General features: G+C 42.7%; 2 protein-coding genes across 4 annotated transcripts in view; one reads left to right on the forward strand and one right to left on the reverse strand.

Annotated features, from left to right (window-relative positions):
* The window catches only part of XPNPEP3 (X-prolyl aminopeptidase 3), a 133,771-nt gene extending 122,906 nt beyond the window's left edge, over positions 1–10,865 (reverse strand). For 2 of the 3 annotated variants that reach the window (XM_033935083.1, XM_033935082.1), the window contains exons 1-3: positions 10,726–10,865; positions 10,322–10,572; positions 1,345–1,467 (exon numbers count right to left, since the gene is read on the reverse strand). In XM_033935083.1, coding sequence (XP_033790974.1) covers positions 1,345–1,467; positions 10,322–10,406 — 208 coding nt within the window. In that variant the 5' untranslated portion in view covers positions 10,407–10,572; positions 10,726–10,865. The remainder of the gene's footprint in view (positions 1–1,344; positions 1,468–10,321; positions 10,573–10,725) is intronic. The other variant, XM_033935084.1, reaches the window with a different exon arrangement.
* Positions 10,866–10,951: 86 nt separating this feature from the next.
* ST13 (ST13 Hsp70 interacting protein) overlaps positions 10,952–23,358 on the forward strand; it is a 138,375-nt gene continuing 125,968 nt past the window's right edge. Inside the window, 1 exon segment of the mRNA XM_033935085.1 lies at positions 10,952–11,132. Within this exon segment, the coding sequence (XP_033790976.1) occupies positions 11,023–11,132 (110 nt within the window). The 5' untranslated portion in view covers positions 10,952–11,022.

A 23,358-nucleotide genomic window follows, 5' to 3' on the forward strand; every position in this document is an offset into this window, starting at 1 on the left:
ACGTTCCTTTTTAGATCTCAAAGGTTTATCTAGTGGAGGGAGTGTAGCTTAAAGGAAATGCCGAGTTGTTAGCGTTTAAGTCTTTACCTTTTTTGTTGTATTGTTGTATTATTGTAATATTACTCCCTATAATATCTTTGTTTTTCTTTTTTCCTCCTCCTAATTGAGGTCTAAGGAAGAGTTAAGTTTCATATATATATATATATTTATTTTAAATATTGTAATGTTAAATGATGTTTTTCTTTTGGAACATGATTCTGTATTTCTAAACCAAGTAGTTATACTTGTAAAGTATGTTAAATTCAATAAAAATAAAGTTAAAAAAAAAAAAAAGAACTGATGTGTGGGGGGGAGGGGTTGGGGGGAAGGCTTGTGGGCCTGGTGCTTGTGCAGTGGATGCACTTGTCTGGTTTTTGCGGCGTTGGAGAAGCAGGGAAAACGCAAAGGCAACGCGAGTCGATTCCGGAGCCCGGGATGGGCTCTGCGATCGACTCGCGTTGTTCTTGTGATCAACCTTTTGGGCACCCCTGGTCTAGAATGTCTCACCTATTGCACTGGAAAGAAATTTAGAGGAAACACTTTCAAAATACAGTATGCATAAATCTGCAATAAAAAATGGTCTTGATCTCCAGTAACCAGCAATTGGCATGCTCCATGGAACGATGAAGACTGAGGTGATCCTGCACAATAATGGCATGTGGGATGGCTGTTTGAAAGCTTTGAGAGATATCAAAAAATGTAAGTAGTACTCCTTTGCAAGGCTCTGCTAGATATATCACCTATACTATGTGCACCTATCTTGGAGAAAACCTGGATTGTCTGTATTTTTCCATCTGTTATTGTTTGTCTTCTGATTTATTTTCCTCATTTTTTCATATCTATAAGTACTTGTGTGTCATTTTCCCTCTCACATTACTTCCTTTCTAAACCAGTAAGACTCCTCACATCTACAATCTCTGCCTCATACAAACATATCTTCCAGTCTCTCAAACATCTTCCTTTATTCCTCTTTCTTCCATACCCCATGTACATTACACACCCTCACCTTCTACCTCACGTTATCTCCAGTGGAAAGAGGATCAGGTACAAGCAGGATGGCAGATTATGCTTGATTCTAAGTAAGCCACTTGCCCAAACTATACCTGTACAGACCATCAAGATCAATAGCAAACTTACAAGTGGGAAGAACTGACTTGCCATAGTGATTTGCCCCCCCCCCAAAACCTCTTCTCACTCCTCTTAAACTCCATCCTCCAACCCTCTGCTTGCACTAATGAGATAGATTTCACCCCCACCCCACTCACAGCATGAACTTAGGAGATTCTACCAGAAAAAGCTTCCTACCTGGTTTCAGGAGATGGGGATGACTGACAGGGCTGGGCTGTCCCAAATATCGACCTGGCATTTGTCCGCATTGAGTGGGCTGCACACAAAACCTTCGCCATGGACATGATGCACACCTAAAGGCTAAAATTAAAAATCAAGAAGCTGTCAGAGAACTTGAAAATCATGAGACTGGAAGCCCTGAATGTATACTCTAGAGAAAAGGCGGGACAGGGGAGATACGATTCATGTAGAACACAGTATTAATGTAGAACAAAATCTTTTCCAAAGAAAGAAAAATGATAAAACCAGAGGGCATAATCTGAAGTTGAGGGGTGGTAGATTCGAGTAGTGTTAGGAAATTCTTCTTTATGGAGAGGGTAGTTAATTGCCTGGAATGCGCTCCCGAGGGAGGTGGTGGAGAGGAAAACAGTGACAGAGTTCAAAAAAGCATGGGTTGAACACAGAAGATCTCTAATCGGAAAATAATGGTATATATTGAAGAACTAAGGCCAGTACTGGGCAGACTTGCACAATCTGTGTCTCGTATATGGCCATTCAGTTAGATGGGCTGGAGTGAGCTTTGACGGAGACTCCAGTAGATGGAACCTATGCACAGTACCCTTTGGATTTCTGGCCCAGAAATATCTAAGAAAAAGAACAATTTAAATTAAATCATTAAATTATTGAGTATATGTTTAGGCAGACTGGATGGACCATTTGGGTCTCTATCTGCTGCCATTTACTATATTATGAAAACGTATCTTTCAATTAACATTTAGGAGGTAATTATTTATAGATTTCCTAAAGTCAGGTGCTAGGATGAGGTGCACCAAGTACAAATTCCTTATGAATTGCCATTATAGAATACTAGCATAAGTCTGCATTTACATGCCAACATAGGACATAGAAACATAGAACATAGAAAGATGACGGCAGAAAAGGGCTATAGCCCATCAAGTCTGCCCACTCTACTGACCCACCCCAATAAGTCTAGATGCTAGTGACTCGTCCTACGTAGGGATCCCACGTAAATGTCCCATTTACTCTTAAAGTCAAGCACGCTGGTGGCCTCGACCACCTGCACCAGAAGCTTATTCCAGTGATCTACCACCCTTTCTGTGAAAAAATACTTCCTGGTGTCACTACTAAATTTCCCCCCTCTGAGTTTAAGCGGATGCCCTCTTGTGGTCGAGGGTCCTTTGGGGAAGAGGATGTCATCTTCCACCTCGACACGTCCTGTGATGTATTTAAATGTCTCAATTATGTCCCCCTTCTCCCTGCGTTCCTCTAGAGTATAGAGCCGCATTCTGCTCAATCTCTCTTCGTACGAGAGACCCTTGAACCCCAAGATCATCCTAGTGGCCATCCGCTGAACCGACTCGACTTTAAGCACGTCTTTACGGTAATGTGGCCTCCAGAATTGCACACAGTATTCCAGATGAGGTCTCACCATGGTTCTGTACAGCGGCATTATGACTTCTGGTTTCCAACTGACGAAACTTCTATTGATACATCCCATCATTTGCCTTGCCTTGGTTGAGGTCTTCTCTACCTGTTTGGCAGCCTTCATGTCTGCACTGATGATTACTCCCAAATCTCGTTCTACTGAGGTCCTAGCTAATTTAAGGTGTAAGTTCTGCACGGATTTCTGCTACCGAGGTGCATGACCTTACATTTCATAGCATTGAAGCCTAGCTGCCATGTCGAGGACCAGTTTTCCAACGTACGAAGGTCCTGTGTCATACTATCCTGTAAAAAGCTTTCACTTACTATGTTGCACAGTTTGGCGTCATCGGCGAATAATGTTACTTTACCCTGCAGCCCTCGTGTCAAGTCCCTTATGAATATGTTAAAAAGGAGAGGACCCAGGACCGAGCCCTGCGGCACTCCGCTGGTCACTTCTGATGTTTCAGAGAGGGTACCGTTGACCACCACTCTCTGAAGTCTACCACTCAGCCAATCATTGACCCATGCAGTTATCGTCTCACCCAATCCCATTGATTTCATCTTGTTTAGTAGCCTGCGGTGTGGGACGCTGTCAAAAGCTTTGCTGAAATCCAAATATACTATGTCCAAGTTTCCAAGTTTGTCATTTGTGATACTGTTTATCAAAGAAAATACCTAAATGTTTTACAGTTAAGAAATATGCATTAAAAGGTAAATAAAAACAAATTAAATAAATAAATTGTAAATAAAATTGTGGAGGGAAATACCTAACAAATATGCTAACTGGCACAGAAGGGAAAAGGGGAAGGAGAGGTTAAAAAATATATCGAGATAGAAAATAAGATAAAAGGGAAGGGAAGTACGATAGGGGAGGTTTGCTTTTAAGAAAGCGTTTTGTCGACATCCGCCAGGGATATTCCATGAGCTCTGCTTGATAGATTTTCTCTCAGGTGTTATATGCAACTTTGAAAAGGAAGGTTTTCAATTTGGATTTGAATTTGTCTAAGGAAGGTTCAGTTTGAATGTCTAATGGGAGTGTATTCCACAAAGTGGGGGCAGTGACTGAAAAGATATTTAATGACACAACCTGTGAAACTATTTCCCATATAGATGGAATTGTTAGTAAATTTTGATTGTTATATCAGAGGATCCAGGAGGGAATATAAGGGATCAGAAGTTTAGGCATGAGCACTTAAAAGCTCAATGGTTGGCAAAATGCTCATACCTAAATGTACGGAAAACAAAACAGGAGAAACTGCCTTCACAACAGTGAGAGGCATAAAAACAAACAACAAAGGAGACCAGATGGTGCTCAATCCGTTTATTTATTAACAGAGTCGATACGATCATGTTTCGGCTTAAGAAGGCCTGCCTCAGGAGTCTTAATGTAAACTAATAAGACCATGAATGTATTAATTGATGTGTCCAAATAGCCTTAAAAAACCAAGATAATGATTTTACTTTCAGTTCTATGAGTTTTGCTGTACTCGCTGTTAGCCATTATCTTGGTTTTTTAAGGATATTTGGACAAATCGATTAATACATTCATGGTCTTATCAGTTTACAGGAAGACTCCTGAGGCAGGCCTTCTTAGGCCGAAACATGATCGTGTCGAGTCTGTTAATAAATAAAAGGATGGAGCACCATCTGGTCTCCTTCGTTGTTTTCATATCTTAAATGTAGGCAGATTGGTACATAAATGTGTGAATGTTAGGCATGCCCTTGACTTACCTAGGCCCCTTCCGGGTCCATGCCCCCCTTGTAGCTGATGGAATTTTGCACACACAATTTACAGAAACTCAACTAAGGGCAGTTATGCAATAATTCTAATACCAATTATAGCAAATAATTGGTTATATATTAAGGACAATTAGCAGCTAATTTTTAACTGACACTAGTCTATAACTTGCACACTGGGCATAAAAATTGTGTGTGCAAGTTTATAGAATTAATGGGGTATCTGGTCTTAGGGACATCTGGAGTATTGAGATTAAGCACCAAATTTCTGCGTCTCAATGGCCACAAATTTGGACTTGGAGGATGAGATGTACAATGTCGGCATCTATGAGACAAACATATTTTTTTCTGTTACATAGAGCATTCTGGACCCCGGTTTGTTTACAAAAGTTGGATAGCTCTAAGTCAAATAGATGTTGGCATTGTCATCTCGAAGCAGGGACTTTAGATCATTTATTGTTCTATTGTCCTTTTATTATGGCATTTTGGAAATCAATATGGGGCCAAATTAATTGTTTGTTGGAAAATCCAGTGGCATTGTCTTATGATACTATATTATTTGGCATGATTATGAGGGCTAAAAGCCAAATATCATCTAAGAACAACAGGCTTTTGTTAATAATGACAGGAGTCAGGAATCGCCATAAAACAAATTAAAAGCAATTGGAAGAATTGGAAAAGGCTTAATTATAGTTTTTGGTGGAATTCATTGTGTCATATGTATAAAATGGAAAGGACATTGGCCATTCTGAAAGGGAATTTTAAGAGGTTTCAGGAGATTTGGGAGCCATTAGCAAAATATTGTGATGTTTAAATAGTGTTTTCCCCTTTAAATATGCACATCCGGGAGGGGGGAGGTGGGGGGTTGATAGGTTAATGAATTTTGAATAATTGATATGGGCTGATAATAGATATTTTATGTATTGACATAGTAATTGATAAGGGGGGAGGGAGATTCAATTCTGAAATGGATATTTGTGCATAAAATGTTGTATTTATTGTTACACTTATTGTAAGTATTGAAATTAATAAAGAATTGGAAAAAAAAAAAAAAGAATTAATGGGGTAAATGATCTTTAACAGTTCCTTCTCCATGACTATGAGAACATTATAGGTGTGGACACTTTGACAGGTAGCCTGATCTTTATGACACATACATTTAAAGAATTCTTCTCCCTTCATCAAAACCTTATACACAAACATCTATCTTAGCAGAAGTTGGCAACTTTATATTTATTATTGCACTTTTAGCCTCTTGGTACCTATGGAGTTACCAAATTATGATAAAGAAACAAGACATTGTTTTTAGACTGTGTACACACTGATCATGTGATTTGGCAGTGAGAGCTTTTGGATGTTTCTGGCAGTTTATAGCAGTATGCAAAAGGACTTGGAAGATACTCTTTTCTTACAGACAAAATATACAAGAAAATCCTTAACATCTGACACTCACTACAGAAGAAACTACACCGTACATGGAGAAGATTCTGCTGTCCCGTCATCCTCATCCATTTAAGCTAGAAAATGAACAACCTTAAGTACCACACTGTTCTGTACAGGTGTAGTATTCCATACAACAAATCTATGTAATGCAAAGGTATGACAAAGGATTAAAAAATAATTTTAAAATTAGGCATTGTTCAAAACTTTCAGGAGCCAGGAAAACAATTCTTCTTTATGTAACCTGGGGCAGATTTATGCATCAGGAGATAGGAGTATTATTGCATAAATCTCCCCCGAGTCCGACATGAGTGCTGGCAGCCATCTTAGGGCTGCCTGATCAGTAGAGGTAAACTGGAAAGTGAAACTTGATATGCACTGTGTGTGAGCAGTAAACAACTTGCAGACTTTAAATAAAATGTCGGAAGTTTCGTGGCAAAGGAAAGGCCCTGCCGGGGCTAGCCAGAAGCTGCTTGTTTACCAGCATTTCCTCTACTGCCGGCTGCTGCTACAGCTTTGGGTGATAGAGGGATGGGGGTTGTCAGGACTGGCTCTGCTCCACTGTGAACAGAGGGAGGGAGAGGGTTGTCAGGATTGGCTTTACTGCTTTGTGAATGAGGAGGTTGTCAGGACAGGCTGCCTACTGCTTCGAGAATGGAGGGAGAGATTTGTGGCTGCTGCAATGCTTTGGGAGCTGGAGGGAGGAAGGGATATTTGTGGCTGCTGCAATGCTTTGGGAGCTGGAGGGAGGAAGGGATATTTGTGGCTGCTGCTGATGCCTCTGGGGTTGGAGAGAGGGGAGGATGTTGTTGGGTCAGGAGCACTACTTTGGACATAGTCTCCTGTGCTCCTCAGACATTTTTTTTGCAGACAATTTTTTTGCTTGTTGGTTGAGTGTGACGGTTATTTGAATACCAGTTCACTGATATTCTACTGTATGTCACTCGAAGCCCACATGATGAAGTTACGACTGCCTTATTATGGTCACACACTGTCAGATGAGAGAAATCACTGGAGAAGGACATCATGCTTGGGAAGACTGAAGAAACCAGGTGAAGAGAGTGACCTGTAACCAGATGGCTGGACACGTTGAAGACAACCACGGGGATGACACTAGAGCAGTGTCTTTCAAACTGTGTGCCAGGGAACAGTGGTGTACCACAAGAGATTACAGAATTTTACTCTAATTTTAAAATTCCCTTCATAAGTATACACTAGAATAGATGACATGTATGTCACATATGCAAGAGTCTGTCAATGATATCATGTAAGCATATAACTGCCCAGACACTGAATAAAAAATAAAAATAAAATTACTTGCCATTAATTTTCAAGGACCAATCACATCAAAGAATGATGCGTAAGTTATTATAACGAGCAACAAAGCAATCAAGGCTTTGTTACTGTTTGATCTTATCTTTGCGAATTTAGATTTTCAGCTCTGACAGAAGTTAAAATTAGAAACATAGAAACATGATGGCAAATAAAGGCCAAATGGCCCATACAATCTGCCCATCCGCAGTAACCATTATCTCTTCCTCTCTCTAAGAGATCCCACATGCCCATCCTAGGCTTTCTTGAAATCAGACACAGTCTGTCTCCACCACCTTTATCGGGAGACTGTTCAATGCATCTACTACCCTTTCTGTAAAAGATATTTCCTTAGATTACTCCTCACCCTATCACCTCTTAACTTCATCCTATGTCCTCTCATTCAAGTTTCCTTATAAATGAAACAGACTCGACTCATGCGCATTTACACCACATAGGTATTTAAACATCTCCATCATATCCCCCCTCTCCCGCCTTTCCTCCAAAGTATACAGATTGAGATCTTTAAGTCTATCCCCTTAAGCCTTATGACAAAGGCCATGCACCATTTTAGTAGCCTTCCTCTGGACCGACTCCATCCTTTTTATATCTTTTTGAAGGTGCGGTCTCTGGAATTGTACACAATATTCTAAATGAGGTCTCACCAAAGTCTTATACAGGGGCATCAATACTTCCTGTTTCCTACTGGTCATACCTCTCCCTATGCACCCTAGCATCCTTCTAGCTTTAGCCGTCACCTTTTCAACTTGTTTGGCCACTTTAAGATCAATCACACCCAAGTCCCGCTCTTTTGTCATGTACATAAGTTCTTCACCCCCTAAACTGTACTGTTTCCTCGGGTTTTTGCAGCCCAAATGCATGACCTTGCATATCTTAGCATTAAATTTTAGCTACCAAATTTCAGACCATTCTTCAAGTTTCACCAGGTCTTTCTTCATGTTATTCACACCATTCAGGGAGTCTACTGTATTGCAAATTTTGGTATCATCTGCAAAGAGGCAAATCTTACCAGACAGCCCTGCAGCAATATCGTTTATAAAAATGTTAAAAAGAACAGGTCCAAGAACAGAACCTTTTATGCACATCACCGTTTTTAGCACCAGCAGCAGTGGTAACAGCTCAGATGCTCATAGGAATTCTATGAGCGTTGGTGCTGTTATTCCGGCGGCTGGTGCTAAAAACGCTAGCATGGCTTTGTAAACGAAGGGGTTTATTTTTTTGCTGGTTTTGCAATTTTATAATTTAAATTATAAATATATAATGTGCCGCAAAAAACATTTACTGTGTTTAGTGTGCCAGAACTGAAAAAGTTTGAGACACTGCGCTAGAGGACCTCACCACACTAGCACAAAACTGACCTCTTTTTAAATCTATAGTTCTGGCACCTAACAACATAATACTGTCTTTGAGTATCTATCCGAGGCTCAGTACCGAATCCCTTCAAAAGGTTCAGCAACTACATTCTTGTAATAAGTTTGTAATCCTATTACAATTTGATTTATCTGCGGCTTTTGATGTCATCCACCATGGTATTCTAATTTACCAACTCTCCGAGATAGGCATTGATTCCACAGTCTTAGGCTGGTTCTCAAAATTCCTACGATCCCACTCATACACTGTTAATATGAATGGCGCCGTGTCATCTACCTGGAAGCCCCCTATTCTCTTCAACATCTATATGTCTACTTTGAAACTGTTCCAACTATCTCCCTTTGAAACATTATATACCTATGCAGATAACATCTTTGTTCTCCTTGAGATAGATTTCAATCTTACTAACCTCGCTGAGAATATAATAGCAGGTATAATGAAACTCCAATCCTGGGCCCTCACTGTACAAATGAAGCTGAATGAGTCCAAACAAAACTAGTTTGGCTTGGCCCCAAATTAGATCATGTACCTCCGCTCATTTCCTTACCTTCTGGACCCACACTGCAGATTGAATTCTCAAGCAAAGTCCTGGGTGTCATTATAGACTCTACACTTTCATTTACTGACCACCTTAACTCTCTGGCAAAAAAATTGTTTTTTTTAGTCTTCACATGCTGAGAAAAGCGAGATCCTGTTTCCATCAACAACATTTTGCTGTTCTTTCTAGGCTGGACTATTATTGTAACTCCATCTATCTAAGTCTAACCAAGAAAAGTCTTCAAAGACTTAAACAGATCCAGAATACTGCGACTAGGTTGATCTTCGCAAAGAGCAAATTTGACCATGCCCCGCTTCTGTCAAAACTTCACTGGCTTCCAGTTATTTCTAGGGTTCACTTTAAATGTGCCTGCCTAACATTCAAGATCTTGCATGGCACTCTTTCTCCTCTAACTCCACTATCTTGGAATTCTGCGAGACCTGATGCTACCAGATCCATCCAAAAACTTAAACAATCTTTTCCCTCGTTAAAAGGCATTATCTACACTGGAAAATTAGGGAAATCTCTTTTCTTCAAAATCACTGAGCTTTGGAATAACCTTCCTACCCAGCTGCAGAATATGGGCTTCTTCCAATTATTCCAAAAACATGTGAAAACTTGGCTATTCTCAAAAATGTACATTTTGCTGCTCTCTTCATATTCACTAATTCTTATTATTTATTTTCCTTATTTTAATGTTCATGTAAACTGTGCTGAGCTTTATCTCTATAGAAAGGATGCAGTATATAAGCTTAAGGTTTAGTTTACTAATAAAGTTGCTCCATTAAGCAAAAGCAATAGCAAATTTTAAGAAAAAATGAGTTTTATGTAATCAGTAGCTTTGAGGAACCCCAAGATGGGCTTTAAAATTTTAAAAAATTTATTTTATGATCAAGCACAGTCAGCATCATGGGAAAATCTTCAAGTCGCACAGTTTTTCCAACTTTAGGTTTTTCTGGACAACCCTACTAAGGCAGCAACCACAACATCTACATTAGCATCCTTTCACTCTTATCATGCACACATAAAAACAAGGGCATTAACTATACTTAAAACTAAATCCCTTGCACTATCAGTTCTTTAGTATCAATATCCAGGAAAGACGTAAGACTGGGAAGGAAAGTTTCTCACCTGCCCAATTCCTAGAGCCTTTACCAACAGCAAGCAGAAGCTTTTCAGTGGAACGCCACCGCCGCATAGCAACTTTCAAGGACATGAGAGGAGAAAAAAGCTTTGGTAATCACTACACCTCAGTACATAACCATATCCCAGTCCATCTACCAACAATTCACGAGAATACACCACTTGAACACGTGAAGAGGGCTTTGCTTTAGCACCAGCGCTTCTTGATGACATCACATGCTTGTGGTTTCAGCCTTTGCCTAAAAGGAAAAAAAAAAAACACCACAGACTTTACTCTTAAAGGAGCCGCATTTAGATACTGTATTTACCAGGAAGACTGGCAAGAAAACACGATTAGGGAAATAATTTTCAAGAAACAGAAAAAAAAAAAAAAAAAAAAAACCCGGACACACCGTTTCTGAAAGGTTCTCGCTAAAAATGGGAAAGTAACGACGTCTCTTCAAACGCGGTTTTAAGTTTCTCTGTGCACTCCACGACTCCACCCATTCGGGCTCGCGCAGAGCTTTACGCCAGGCTTTACGCTTTGGCTGGGAAAGCTAGAGGGTAGCGCGTGCGCTCTTCTCTCGAGTTCGGCGTGTTTCACGGGCCCGTTGGACGTCGGGAACGCAGGCGCGCGTAAGGAAGCAGAGCAGCGCGAGTGGCAAAGAAGGGTAAAACAGAGCGTGTCGCGTGTAGTAGCAACAGGCGGCATGGACCCCCGGCAGTTGCAGGAATTGCAGGCCTTCATACGGCTCTGCCAAGAGCAGCCAACAGTGCTGCATAGTCCCGAGCTGCGGTTCTTCACGAAGTGGGTGGAGAGGTGAGAGAAGAGTGGAATGTTGTCTTGAGGTGAAAAAGGGTGGGGAGTATTGATCGTCGGTAATAAAGTGGTGATGCTAGTGTTTTGTGTGGCATTCTCTCCCGCATTGAACGCCTGTGTGCGGGATGCTGGACATTTGAGATTTTTTTTCACTTTAGAAAAAAATGGATTAAAAAAAAATAATCTTATTTGGCCACAGGGTAAAGGAGGAATGGGTGCAAAAGCTTATTCAGAAGCATTGAGAGTTAATGTACTCGCACCTGGGAGCTGATTTCTACAATTTGTTGCAACTAGAAGCATACATGTTTCTCTTGTATGGGATCCTTTGAGACTTAATCATGCTACTCTTATTTCCCCGTCCCCCTTTTCATGCTCCACGTCAGGCCTTAACATACCGTATTCCCAAACAGGCCTTATTTGCTTTGTGACTAGTCCTTACCCAAAATAAACTAAGCATGCAAAAGTGATTGATTTCGTTTTGTAGTTGCTCCTCTCTGTGGAGAACAGCAAATTAAAACTTGCATGACACGGACTTGAATAACTTTTTTAGGCACTGCATGGACTGGATGCAGTTTTCTTGAGTTTATCTAAATTGCTGGAGAATCACTATTACTGCTCCTGGTTCAGTGTAGTGGATGTTTTAAGAGTTTACAAACTTTGTAGCAATTTCATGGCATATTTTTTTATATTATTACATATATTTGCAAATTATGTATTTATAGGAACGTCTCTGTGGACAACACTCTCATCCTCCCTGTTTTGTCCGCTCTCAATCTCGAGGTCACCTTTGACTCCTCTCTCCAGATACAACATATTTATTTGATTTAATTTTCTATATTGTTTTCCCAGGGGAGCTCAGAACGGTTTACATTAATTTATTCAGGTACTCAAGCACTTTTCCCTATCTGTCCTGGTGTGCTCACAATCTATCTAATGTACGGGGTGGGGAAGCTACTTGCACAGGGTCTCAAAGAGCAGCATGGGTTTGTAGCTTTAACTACTGTGCCACACTCTAAAACACTGTTTTGCAAACTTTTTCAAGTCGGGGCACACTAAACCTAGTGTCCCTAGCTCATGACACCCAGATTTGTGCTGGCGTTGATGTGATGAGAGAAGGACTGGCAGAGAGAAGAGGTGCCAGCGTCAGGAGATTGCTTATAGGACGTGCCTCTCTTTGCTAGAGGCATATCCTGTATATAGTTATCCGGTGCCGTTACCTCTCCTGTTCCCCAGTGTACTGCGGCATATCTGAAATCTCAGAAGGCACACAGTTTGCGATACACTGCTCTAAAACCTGCTGCTGCTTCTTGCTCTATAACATTATCAAAATCCAACCCCTCCTTTCTGGGCACACTACCAAAACACTTATCCACGCCCTCATCACCTTGCTTTTAGATTACTGCAATTTGCTACGCTCAGGTCTTCCACTAAACCATCTTTCCTCCCTTCTAACTTCAAAATTCAGCTGCAACAATTCATATTCCATGAGAGCATTTACTTCTCTCTTAAAGTCACTTCATTGGCTCCCCATCCGTTTCCATATACAATTCAAACTCCTCTTATGCCCTATACTTTCCTTAAAGAAACTGAATAAATATCCCCCTTCCCTACCACATTTGCAGTCCAGGATCCATTTCCCCCCCTCCCCCCACTATTTGCATTCTAGGATCCATGTTCTCTCCCCTCCTCTCCTTTGCGGGTCTGACCTCCTTCCTATCAATACCCACCACCCCTCACTGTGAAATCAGACATACCTACGAGCTGCTTGTGGCCGGCCCTGCCGGGTCTTTCCCTCTGCCGTGTCTTCTATCCACGGGAAGTGATGCGTCAGAGGGAAGGCCCCGGCAGGGCCATCCGCAAGCAGCCCGTTCACAGCACTGCTGACTGCAGCTGTTGCTGCTTCCTTGAGATGCCCACAGGTATGTCTGATCTCACGGTGGGGGTAGGGATCGGTTGAAGGGAGAGGGGTCAGACCTTCACGAGGGAGGAGTGGAGTGGGGCAGAATGGAAGGTATGCACAGAATTCTGTGTGGATGGGGAATTCCGTGCTGCACAGAATTCTGCCATGAGTAACTCAGTATTACAATCGCTGTATTCAGCGTGAGGCCTTGTTGCAAGGAGTTGAACAGCACTGCAGGCTCTTCCAGTGTCTCGCTAAGTTTTCCAAGTTGCGACACACTAAACTCAGGGCCACGGCTGGAGTGTCTCTGCACTAATGCTGCCCAGTTCGCCGATTCAAATTGATTCACTTGGGTGAATCAAATGATTTGTTTTCTTAAAAAATCAGGATTGCCGATTCAGTGACCAATCCTCCTCCCCACATACCTTCGGGCCTCCTAAAGCAGGAGCAGCAACGCTCTGGTAGTTAGAAGCCTGTCCTAACTGCTGCCTCTTGCTGGCTGTCCACTGCCGTTGCTGCTCCTGCTTTAGGAGGCCCAGTGTCAGAGCTCATGGTGTGGGGGAGGGGGTGTTGGTTGGGAAGGGCTGCATAGGCACCAGGCTGTGGATAACCCTTGGCTCTGCGGTTTTAGGGGGCTCCCAAAAGTCTGGCATATTTTACTCTTCTCTCCACTGATGTTCGGCTTCCCCCCTGGCCTTCTGATCTCAATTTAAAAATTGATTACGGCCTGCATAGGATCGCCGGTGCTTTAGCTACATCAGGGGGGCTCCCTGAAGGATAGTATGTTTTCCCCTGGCCTCTTGTTCTCACTTTAAAAACTAATTACGGTCTGCAGAGGATCACCCGTGCTGTAGCAATTCTAGCAGGCTGCCATTGGCCTTCGCCGCACGTTCCATCCCAGACCAAAACAGGACATCATGTCAGAGGAGGGGCTGGACCGCAGCAGAGGGAGCGTGCAGCGGAGGCCGACGACAGCCTGCTAGGATTGCTATAGCACGGGCGATCCTCTGCAGGCCGTAATTAGTTTTTAAAGTGAGAACAGGAGGCCAGGGGAAAACATACTGGCCTTCAGGGATCCCCCTGATGTAGCTATTAGAAGTACATGGACGGGGTCCAAAGAGAGTGGCATATACCGAACTGAGGGGGTGGGGTGAAGTGAAGGGGAAGAAATAATGGGTCTGAAAATGGAGGAGATGGGGAGAGATGGTGGTCAGAAGGAAAAGAAAGGGAGAGAAGTTGGACCCAAGGGGTGGTATGGAGGGAGATACTGGATAGGAGGGTAGTTGGGAAGAGAAAGGGTCAGATGGTTGACCTTGGGGTGTTGGAGAAGTAGGGAGAGATGCTGAATGAAAGGGTAGTTGAGAAAAGGAGAGATGGTGGATCTGGGAATGGTGGGATCCATCACTGCAGCCTCTCGTTCATTCTTTGGGCTGCTGGCATTGTGAGTGAAGTAAGCACACTGCCTTCTGTGGCTGCAAGCTTTCCCTCTGCTACTGCTTCCTGGTCCCACTTAGGCGCGAAGCAGTAGCAGAGGGAAAGCTTCACTCAAGCTGCTGGTGTCCCAAAGAGCACAAGTGTACTGCCTTATCGGATCCCATGGAGAGGAACAAGGGTGGGGGAGGGGTGGTCGCTAGAGAAATGCTGGACTGCGGGGATGGAGACAAAAAAAGGAAAGATGCCAGACCTTCAGGGGAGGGAAAGGGAAGGGGAGGACAAAGATGGATGGTGAGTACAGAGAGAGAAGAAAATGGGCAAGAGACCCTGGCAAACGAGTTATCAGAAGACAAACAGAAACCAGAGCCTGGGATCAACATGATTTGAAGAATAACCAGACAACAAAAGGTAGAAAAAATAATTTTATTTTCTGTTTTGTGATTACAATGTGTCATATTTGAAATGTGTATCCTGCCAGAACTGGTGTTAGCGAGTGTGAGCTAGTACCTAACAGAGCGAGGAAAAGTCTTTTTTTGTTTACAACACAGTGTTAGCGTGGGTAGGAGAGGGAAAAGGGGGTGGGGTGGGTGAAGAGGCTACAAAATAAACCCATCAGGATGTTTGAAATAAACACCCAATTGGGCAGGAAAATCAAATTGAAAAATCAATTCAATAGGCTGAATAGAATTGAAATTTTTTTCCCCTGAATCGGGCAGCACTCCGCCACACATCCGCAGACATCAAAGTGATAACATCACATGCATGTATGATGTCATCATGTTGACATTCGCACATGCCTGGAGGTCTTCCAGATGGGGCCCTTAGCTTGTTAAAACTAAAATGACTATGCCGGTGGGGAGGTGCGGAGCCCAGAAGAGTCACCAGCGCCGGCTGACTTGCTTATAGATCGTGCCTCTTGCGGTACACTTGGAATCTCACCGTAGCACACAGTTTTCAGTACACTGGGCTGTTTTGTGGTTGTAACATTTTTGTGGAGCTCTACTAGATCACTTAAAGCATCATTAAGGATAACCAGTGCTATACAATATTTTGCCTTATGTAATTTGTCAAGACAGTATTTATATACCGGATTACATAAGAACATAAGCAATGCTGGGCAGTCCATCATGCCCAGCAGCCCGCTCACGCGGCGGCCCATCAGGTCCAGGACCTGCATATTAATCCTCTATCTATACCCTTCAATCCACCTTTTCCTCCAGGAAAACATCTAATCCTTTCTTGAAACCCAATACCGTACTCTGTCCTACCACACCCTCTGGAAGTGCATTCCAGGTGTCCTTCCTAGCATTGGTTCTGAATCTGTCCCCTTTTAATTTATCCGAATGCCCTCTCATTCTTGTAGTCTTCGAATGTTTGAAGAATCTGTCCCTCTCCACTTTCTCTATGCCCTTCATGATCTTGTAAGTCTCTATCATGTCCCCTCTAAGCCTCTGCTTTTCCAGGGAAAAGAGCCCCAGTTTCTCCAATCTTTCAGCACAGGAAAGGTTTTCCATACCTTTTATCAATCTCGTTGCTCTTTTCTGAACCCTCTCGAGTATCGCCGTGTCCTTAAGGTACGGCGACCAGTATTGGACGCAGTACTCCAGATGTGGGCGCACCTTCGCCTGATAACAACGGCAAGATAACTTCCTTCGTTCTGGTTGTAATACCTTTCTTGATAATACCTAGCATTCTGTTCGCCTTCTTAGAGGCTACTGTGCACTGTGCCAACGGTTTCATTGTCTCGTCTACCAGTATCCCCAAGTCCTTTCTAGGCTACTTTCACCCTTTACCAGCCCTTCCATCGTGTAGTTGTACCTCGGGTTTCTGTTTCCTACGTGCAAGACTTTACATTTCTTTACATTGAACTTCATCTGCCATCTCGTCGCCCACTCCCCTAGTTTGTTCAGGTCCCTTTGTAAATCTTCACAGTCCTCTTTAGTCCTAGCCCCATTAAATAGCTTGGTGTCGTCTGCAAATTTTATTACTTCGCACTTCGTCCCTGTTTCTAGATTATTGTCTTTGTGAACTTGTTCTTTACAGTAGTAGACAAAAATACAAGATATGTCTATGTGGAAGACAGATTTCTGTATTATGTTGAACAAATCAGATTTAAGAATGCTATTTATACATTCAGTGAATTCAAAGGCATAACTTTTCCATCTATCTATGATCATGGATTTCCTGCATGGACAATATAGATGAATTTAGCTTGGCAGCTAGCAGATTATCCATAGAATCAATTATTTCCTGTTACCAAATTTCAAGTGATTCTGTCAATAAGAGTTTTTAGAAGTTCTGAGCTTTGTCACAGTCTATGTGGATTTTGATTACCATGACATTTTAGATATCAGATATCATCCCCTTCATTTTTTTTGTCTCGGCTTCATTCTTTCTTTCAAGATGCACTCTTTGGCATTTCCTGTAAATTCAGGTCCTTAAAGGCAATAGAAGTGTTTTCTGTTCTGCAGTTAATATTGTAAGTATTGCAAGTATTGCATAAGTTAAGCTATTATCAGGCCAGAATGTGTGTGTTGGTGGGGGGAGGGGGGATTGTAATAAAAATAATCAATTCACTAATTGATATAGTAAGAGAACTGATGGAGCCTTAAAATTTTTTTCTCATGAGTTATGTGAAAAATTGCCTGTAGTGTAACTGACATATATATAATCCAAATAATGTTTATTTATTTATTTGCTCAATTATTTAACCTGTCCTCCCAAAGAGAACAGGTTACAAAGTGCATCCACAAAGGACAAAAATTACATAATTTACAATAGAGACATGACAAAAAATATATCCACTAAGCAGCTCTGGTGAGAGTAGGGGGCGTAGGTGCATTGACTCTGAATAGCATTTCTGGGTGCATATCCTTAAGGCGCTGGGTTTGTGAAGAGGAAGGTTTTCACAGCCTTCCTGAAGCTCCAGTCCATCTAGTGTTCTAACAGATGGGGGGATGGTGTGCCATAGTTTGGGTATGAAATGTGAGTAGCGTTTGCAAGCTGTTTCAGTTTTGAGGAAGCGGCCAGGAGGTATGGTCAGTCCTTGGGACCTCAGTGGTCACTTTGGGAAGTAGATTTGTAGTTTAGTTGTCATGTAGTGTGGAATCGTTTCGTGGAAGGTTTTGAAAATGAGCATCGGGGCCTTGAAGGCGCAGCGTTTTTTAATGGGCAGCCAGTGCATGGAAGCTAATGCAGGGGTAACGTCGCGAATGCAAAGGTTTTTTTAGGAGGTGGATTTTAGCATTTTGCACCCTTTGGAGGCAGGAGAGAGTTTTGGTGGGCAGGCCCACTAGTAGTGTGTTGCAATAGTCTAAGCGAGATAGTAGTACAAAAGCATACAGTGGTTGGGCGAATTCAGGTTCTGAGAAGTAGGCACGTATGGTTTTTAGCTGGTGGAGTAGAAAGAGGAAGATACTAGTTTGGATACGTGATCTGTCATTGATAAGTTTTGAGTCGAGAGTTACTCCTAGGCTGTGAACGTTATCCTTGGGTATAAGAGTGTTTGTGCCCCAGGAAAAGGACGGACGGGAGTATACGCAAAGATCTTTGTGGATCCAGAGAAGTTCTGTCTTGGACTCATTTAACTGTAACTTGTTCCTGATCATCCAAGTCTTTATTCCAGTTAATCAAGACTGGAGATTTTTGATTTGTGTGTCTGTCGGCCTAGTGGGAGATAGAGTTGTAAGTCATTTGCGAAAGAGTGGATTCTGATTTGGTGTTTTTCCGCTATGTCCAGTACTGGTTTGACATAGAGGTTGAAGAGGAGTGGTGATAGTAAGGCTCCCTGAGGCACTCCATAGTGGAGTGGTTTGGGTTCAGATAAGGATTTCCCTAGTAGAACTCTTTGGGATCTGTTGGTCAGGAATGAGGAGAACCATCGAAGTGCGTTATCATGGATTCCAATGGTTTTTAGCCTGGACAGGAGGAGAGAGTGGCCAATGGTATCGAAGGTGGCACTGAGGTCTAATAGTACCAGCAGTGCATCATTTCCTTCATCTAGGATTTTCCAGCAGTCATTTGAGATGTCCAGGAGAACTGTTTCTGTGCTGTGGTGTTTCCTGAAGCCTGATTGGAAGTTGGAGAGGGTGATGTTTATCTCCATGAAGTCTTGTAGTTGCGTGAGTACTAGTGCTGCCCGATTCAAATCAATTCACCGATTCGAATCAGGTGAATCAATTCAAATCGATTCACTGATTTGAATCGGGTGAATCAGTTCGAATCGATTCAATTTTAAGAAAAAATCGGCCTCCCGATTTGATGGCCGACCCTTCCTAAAGCAGGAGCGGCAGCACTGCCTCTTGCTGGCCATCTACTGCCGCTCCTGCTTGAGGGGAGAGGGTCAGTCGGAAAGGCCTGAATGTTTCCCCAGCTTCCTCGTTCTTACCGCCTTAAGCTAATACAGCAGCCTGCAGGATCGCTGGTGCTATAGCTATCCCTGCAGCTGCCCGTCTTCCTCAGCTGCACGTTCTTTCTGCTATGGTCCCACCCTTCGTCTGATGTCAGAGTCAAAATCGTGGCAGAGGAAACGTGCCGCTGAGGATGACAGCAGCTGCAGGGATTGCTATAGCACCAGCGATCTTGCAGGCTGCCGTATCAGCTTAAGGTAAACACAGGGAAGCTGGGGGGAGCAGGCCCTGGCAGCGAGAGGGGGGGTGCAGGCCTGTGCAGAGGAAGGAGGAGGAAGAGTGACTTTGCGGCAGGAGGCAGGCCTGTGCAGAGGGAGGAGGAATGGTCTAATGTCTGGCAATTAAAATTCAATGCAAAGAAATGCAGAGTAATGCATTTAGGGATTAATAAGCGGAAGGAACCGTATATGCTGGGAGGTGAGAAGCTGATATGCATGGACGGGGAGAGGGACCTTGCGGTGATAGTGTCCGAAGATCTAAAGGCGAAAAAACAGTGTGACAAGGTGGTGGCTGCTGCTAGAAGGATGCTGGGCTGTATAAAGAGAGGTGTAGCCAGTAGAAGGAAGAAGGTGTTAATACCCCTGTACAGGTCATTGGTGAGGCCCCACTTGGAGTATTGTGTTCAGTTTTAGAGACCTTATCTAGCGAAGGACATAAGAAGACTTGAAGCGGTCCAGACAAGGGTGATGAAAATGGTAGGAGGCTTGCACTAGAAGACATATGAGGAGAGACTGGAAGCCTTGAATATGTATACCCTAGAGCAGGGGTGTCCAATGTCGGTCCTCGAGGGCCGCAATCCAGTCGGGTTTTCAGGATTTCCCCAATGAATATGCATGAGATCTATTAGCATACAATGAAAGCAGTGCATGCAAATAGACCTCATGTATATTCATTGGGGAAATCCTGAAAATCCGACTGGACTGCGGCCCTCGAGGACCGACATTGGACACCCCTGCCCTTGAGGAAAGGAGGGACAGGGGAGATATGATTCAGATATTCAAATACTTGTAGGGTATTAACGTAGAACAAAATCTTTTCCAGAGAAAGGAAAATGGTAAAACCAGAGGACATAATTTGAGGTTGAGGGGTGGTAGATTCAAGAGCAATGTTAGGAAATTCTACTTTACGGAGAGGGTGGTGGATGCCTGGAATGCGCTCCCGAGAGAGGTGATGGAGAGGAAAACGGTGAATGAGTTCAAAGAAGCGTGGGATGAACATAGAGGATCTAGAATCGGAAAATAATATTAAATATTGAACTAAGGCCAGTACTGGGCAGACTTGCATGGTCTGTGTCCAGTGTTCTCCCCAGAAATTTTTCCAGCCGGGTGGCATGAAAAAGTAGCCGGGTGAGGCGGGGAGGGGCGGGGAAATTTGGTAGTGGGGAAAATTAAATGTATACTATTTTTATTAGTTAATTATTATTATTTTCCAATGCTCGATATGACTTCCTTTTTTAAGGTTTGACACTTGTGCCAGAATATTTTTACTAAATTTAAGAAGTATCCAATTCTAGACGTGAATAATTAGATATTCACCCTCTTTCAAATAGTATAGAGGTTTAAAAAAGGGAAATGCGTTAATGAAGTCATTAGGTTCAATCTAACCATTTATTTCTGCATGAATTTAAACAACTAAAAAAAAAGATAAATATTGCTCATCCAGTCATACAAGAAATGGCTGTACAACACCTCTAATAATGTTTTGATCACTAGGTTCCTTCCTGAGGTCTTACTGAGGATATGAAATAGATGCTATCCCCACTTCTAGACCTCTTCCACATAATTTATGGAGAGGGCCTTGAAGGGCACCTGTGTGATTGATCTTTATCTGCTTCTTTTTTATTTTGCTATAGTGCAAAGTAAGAGCTAGGGCAAAACAGTATAGGTAAAGATGCAGGTAATAATTAGCAATGAATTAAAAATATTTTATTTTTATTTGCTTATAATGTCATTTGAAAGATGCTTGATGATAATACAACTTTAATTTAATTCTTTATAATGTGTCTGTGTGTTGGGGGGGACAACACCTACGTCAACAGTAAAGTTAGAATAGGGTCATTAAATCCAGTGGTGTACCTAGTATATATGACAGCCAGTGCTAATCATTTTTTTAACAACCCCCTCCTCTATATAAAAAAAGATATTTTTAGTAATAATCCATGAGTCACACAATAAGGGTGCATCTTAAACACTGCAGTGAGCACTAGAACACCAACACACGCATTGTAAAACTAAACAAACCAGATCCTACGCAGTCAATTGATCCTGTACAGTCATTGCTAACAGAAAGCCATGTCCCTTTTATACACACAGACAGATACACCCTCGCCCAATATGGAATAATCACAAACTAAAAATAGAAATATGTAGACAAAAGTTAAACTGAACCAAGAAACCAGACTCTGCAACACGACAGAAATTGTGACACATGTCCCCTAATACTGTGCAAAATATAAAGACAGTAGATATAAATTTGAAAAAAACTTCTACATAACAGTCACTACTTTACAAATTAACAAATAGAAATAAAATAATGAGAAATATGAAAATACAATTTTATTGGACTAATCCATTTTTCAATTAGCTTTCAGAGGCCAAATCTTTCTTCAAGACAGTACAGTATACAGCTGTTATGGTATCCTGTCCTGACCTGAGGAAAGGGGTTTATTCCCCCCCAAAATTGCCTTATTTCCATTTCCTATTGATAAATTTTAATCAATACAGTTACAATACTGCTTGATTCTACATAAAGCAACAAAAATATTTTTTTTCTACCTTTTGTCGTTTCGGCTTTAGTCATCTTCTCTTCACTCTCTTTCTATTCAGCATTTGTCCTCGCTCCCTTCCATGCAACATCTGTCCTCTCTCTCTTTGCCCCTTCCACCCAGCCTCTACCCTCTCTCTACCCCTTGCATCCACTGTCCACCCTTTCTGCCTTTTCCATCCAGTGTCTGCCCTCTCTCTGTTCCATATGGTATTTTCCCTCTTTCTATGTCCCTTCAATAAACTCTATATCCTGTGCCCTTTCTCTCCTTTGTATATGATTTATTTCAGCTTCAACCCCTCTCCATTTTTTGTCTCCACCCCTCCCCTATGCTCTGGCATCTCTCTCTTCTCCTTTCCTTCCTTCCTTCCCACTCCACCCCATGGTCTGACATCTCTATCTCCTTCCCTTCTCTCCCCCCTCTCCAGTATCTGCCTCCTGTCTTTCCCCTTTGGTCCAGGCCTCTCTCTTTCTCTCCATCTCTTCTGTGAGGAGATCATGTTGATCTTGAACACTGAATAATTCTTCCACATTCTCCATATCACTGTACTGTAGACTGGTCCAGCAGACTGCTTTGGCACTATTACATGGGTAATAGTAAATTCATTATGCATCAGCTTTCCACACAGAATGCCACAAGTCTCTATTTCTTGTACTGTGTTTACATCTGCCAGCAGCAGAAACTTGTGAGACAGATCCCTTAGCAATACTACACTTCGGAGCCCTTTGACCATCTGGTTCTGTATGGCTGCAGGCTTTAAAGCTCTGTTTACTGGAAGAGACTGTCCAGCATACATAGTTGCATCACTCTTAAGGATCTGATCAGAGATTACATTAGACAAGGTGGTATTTTTAGGCATGGAAAAACAGGACATGTTCTCCTCAATCTGCTCAGATGCCTTCAAATGCCCTTTAATGTTCGTCTGATCTCGGGCTAAATCTTGCCTCCTGAGCTGATCTTCAAAGGAGAGCGGAGTGAGAGCCATATCGGCAGTGAGATCCGTTTTGGGCCGCATGTTGTGCGGGGCTGGACTAAGGCAAGTCAGCAACGGAAGGAAGCTTACAACTCGCTGCTCTTGCTTGCTTCGGGCTTTCCTCGTTGTCGGGTCCTGCCTTCACGGAAACAGGAAGTAGGCAGGACCCGGCAGCGAGGAAAGCCCGAAGCAAGCAAGAGCAAGTTGTAAGCTGACCTGTCTCCTATAGCGAACCCATGCTCCGGGGCGTGTGCATGCCGACTCCACCCTCAGGACGTGACTTCCGGTTTCGGAGGGAAGCGGCATGCACGTTAGAGCCCCGGAGCATGGGTTCAAGTCGCTTGCTGGCATTAAAAACTTTTTTTTAAAAAAAAGTCAGGCTCCTGCGATTCAGGCTGTGCCGAGTCAGCCCGGTAAATCTCCAAGCCGGTGAGAAGGTTTTTTTTAAAAAATGTTGAGCAGAAGGCGACAGCAGCAGCAGGATTGCGATCGAAATTACAGCCGGGCGCTCATCTAAATTAGCTGGGCGGAGCGCCCGGCTGAAAGGCCCTGGGGAGAACACTGTGTGTCTGTATATGGCCGTTTGGGGGAGGATGGGCTGGAGAGGACTTCAGTGGCTGAGAAGATGTAGATGGGCTGGAGTAGGTTTTAACGGAGATTTCAGCAGTTGGAACACAAGCACAGTACCGGGTAGAGCTTTGGATTATTGGCCAGAAATAACTAAGAAGAAGAAAATTTAAATTGAA

This window comes from Geotrypetes seraphini, chromosome 2, assembly GCF_902459505.1.
Source record: "Geotrypetes seraphini chromosome 2, aGeoSer1.1, whole genome shotgun sequence".
Lineage (NCBI taxonomy): Eukaryota > Metazoa > Chordata > Amphibia > Gymnophiona > Dermophiidae > Geotrypetes > Geotrypetes seraphini.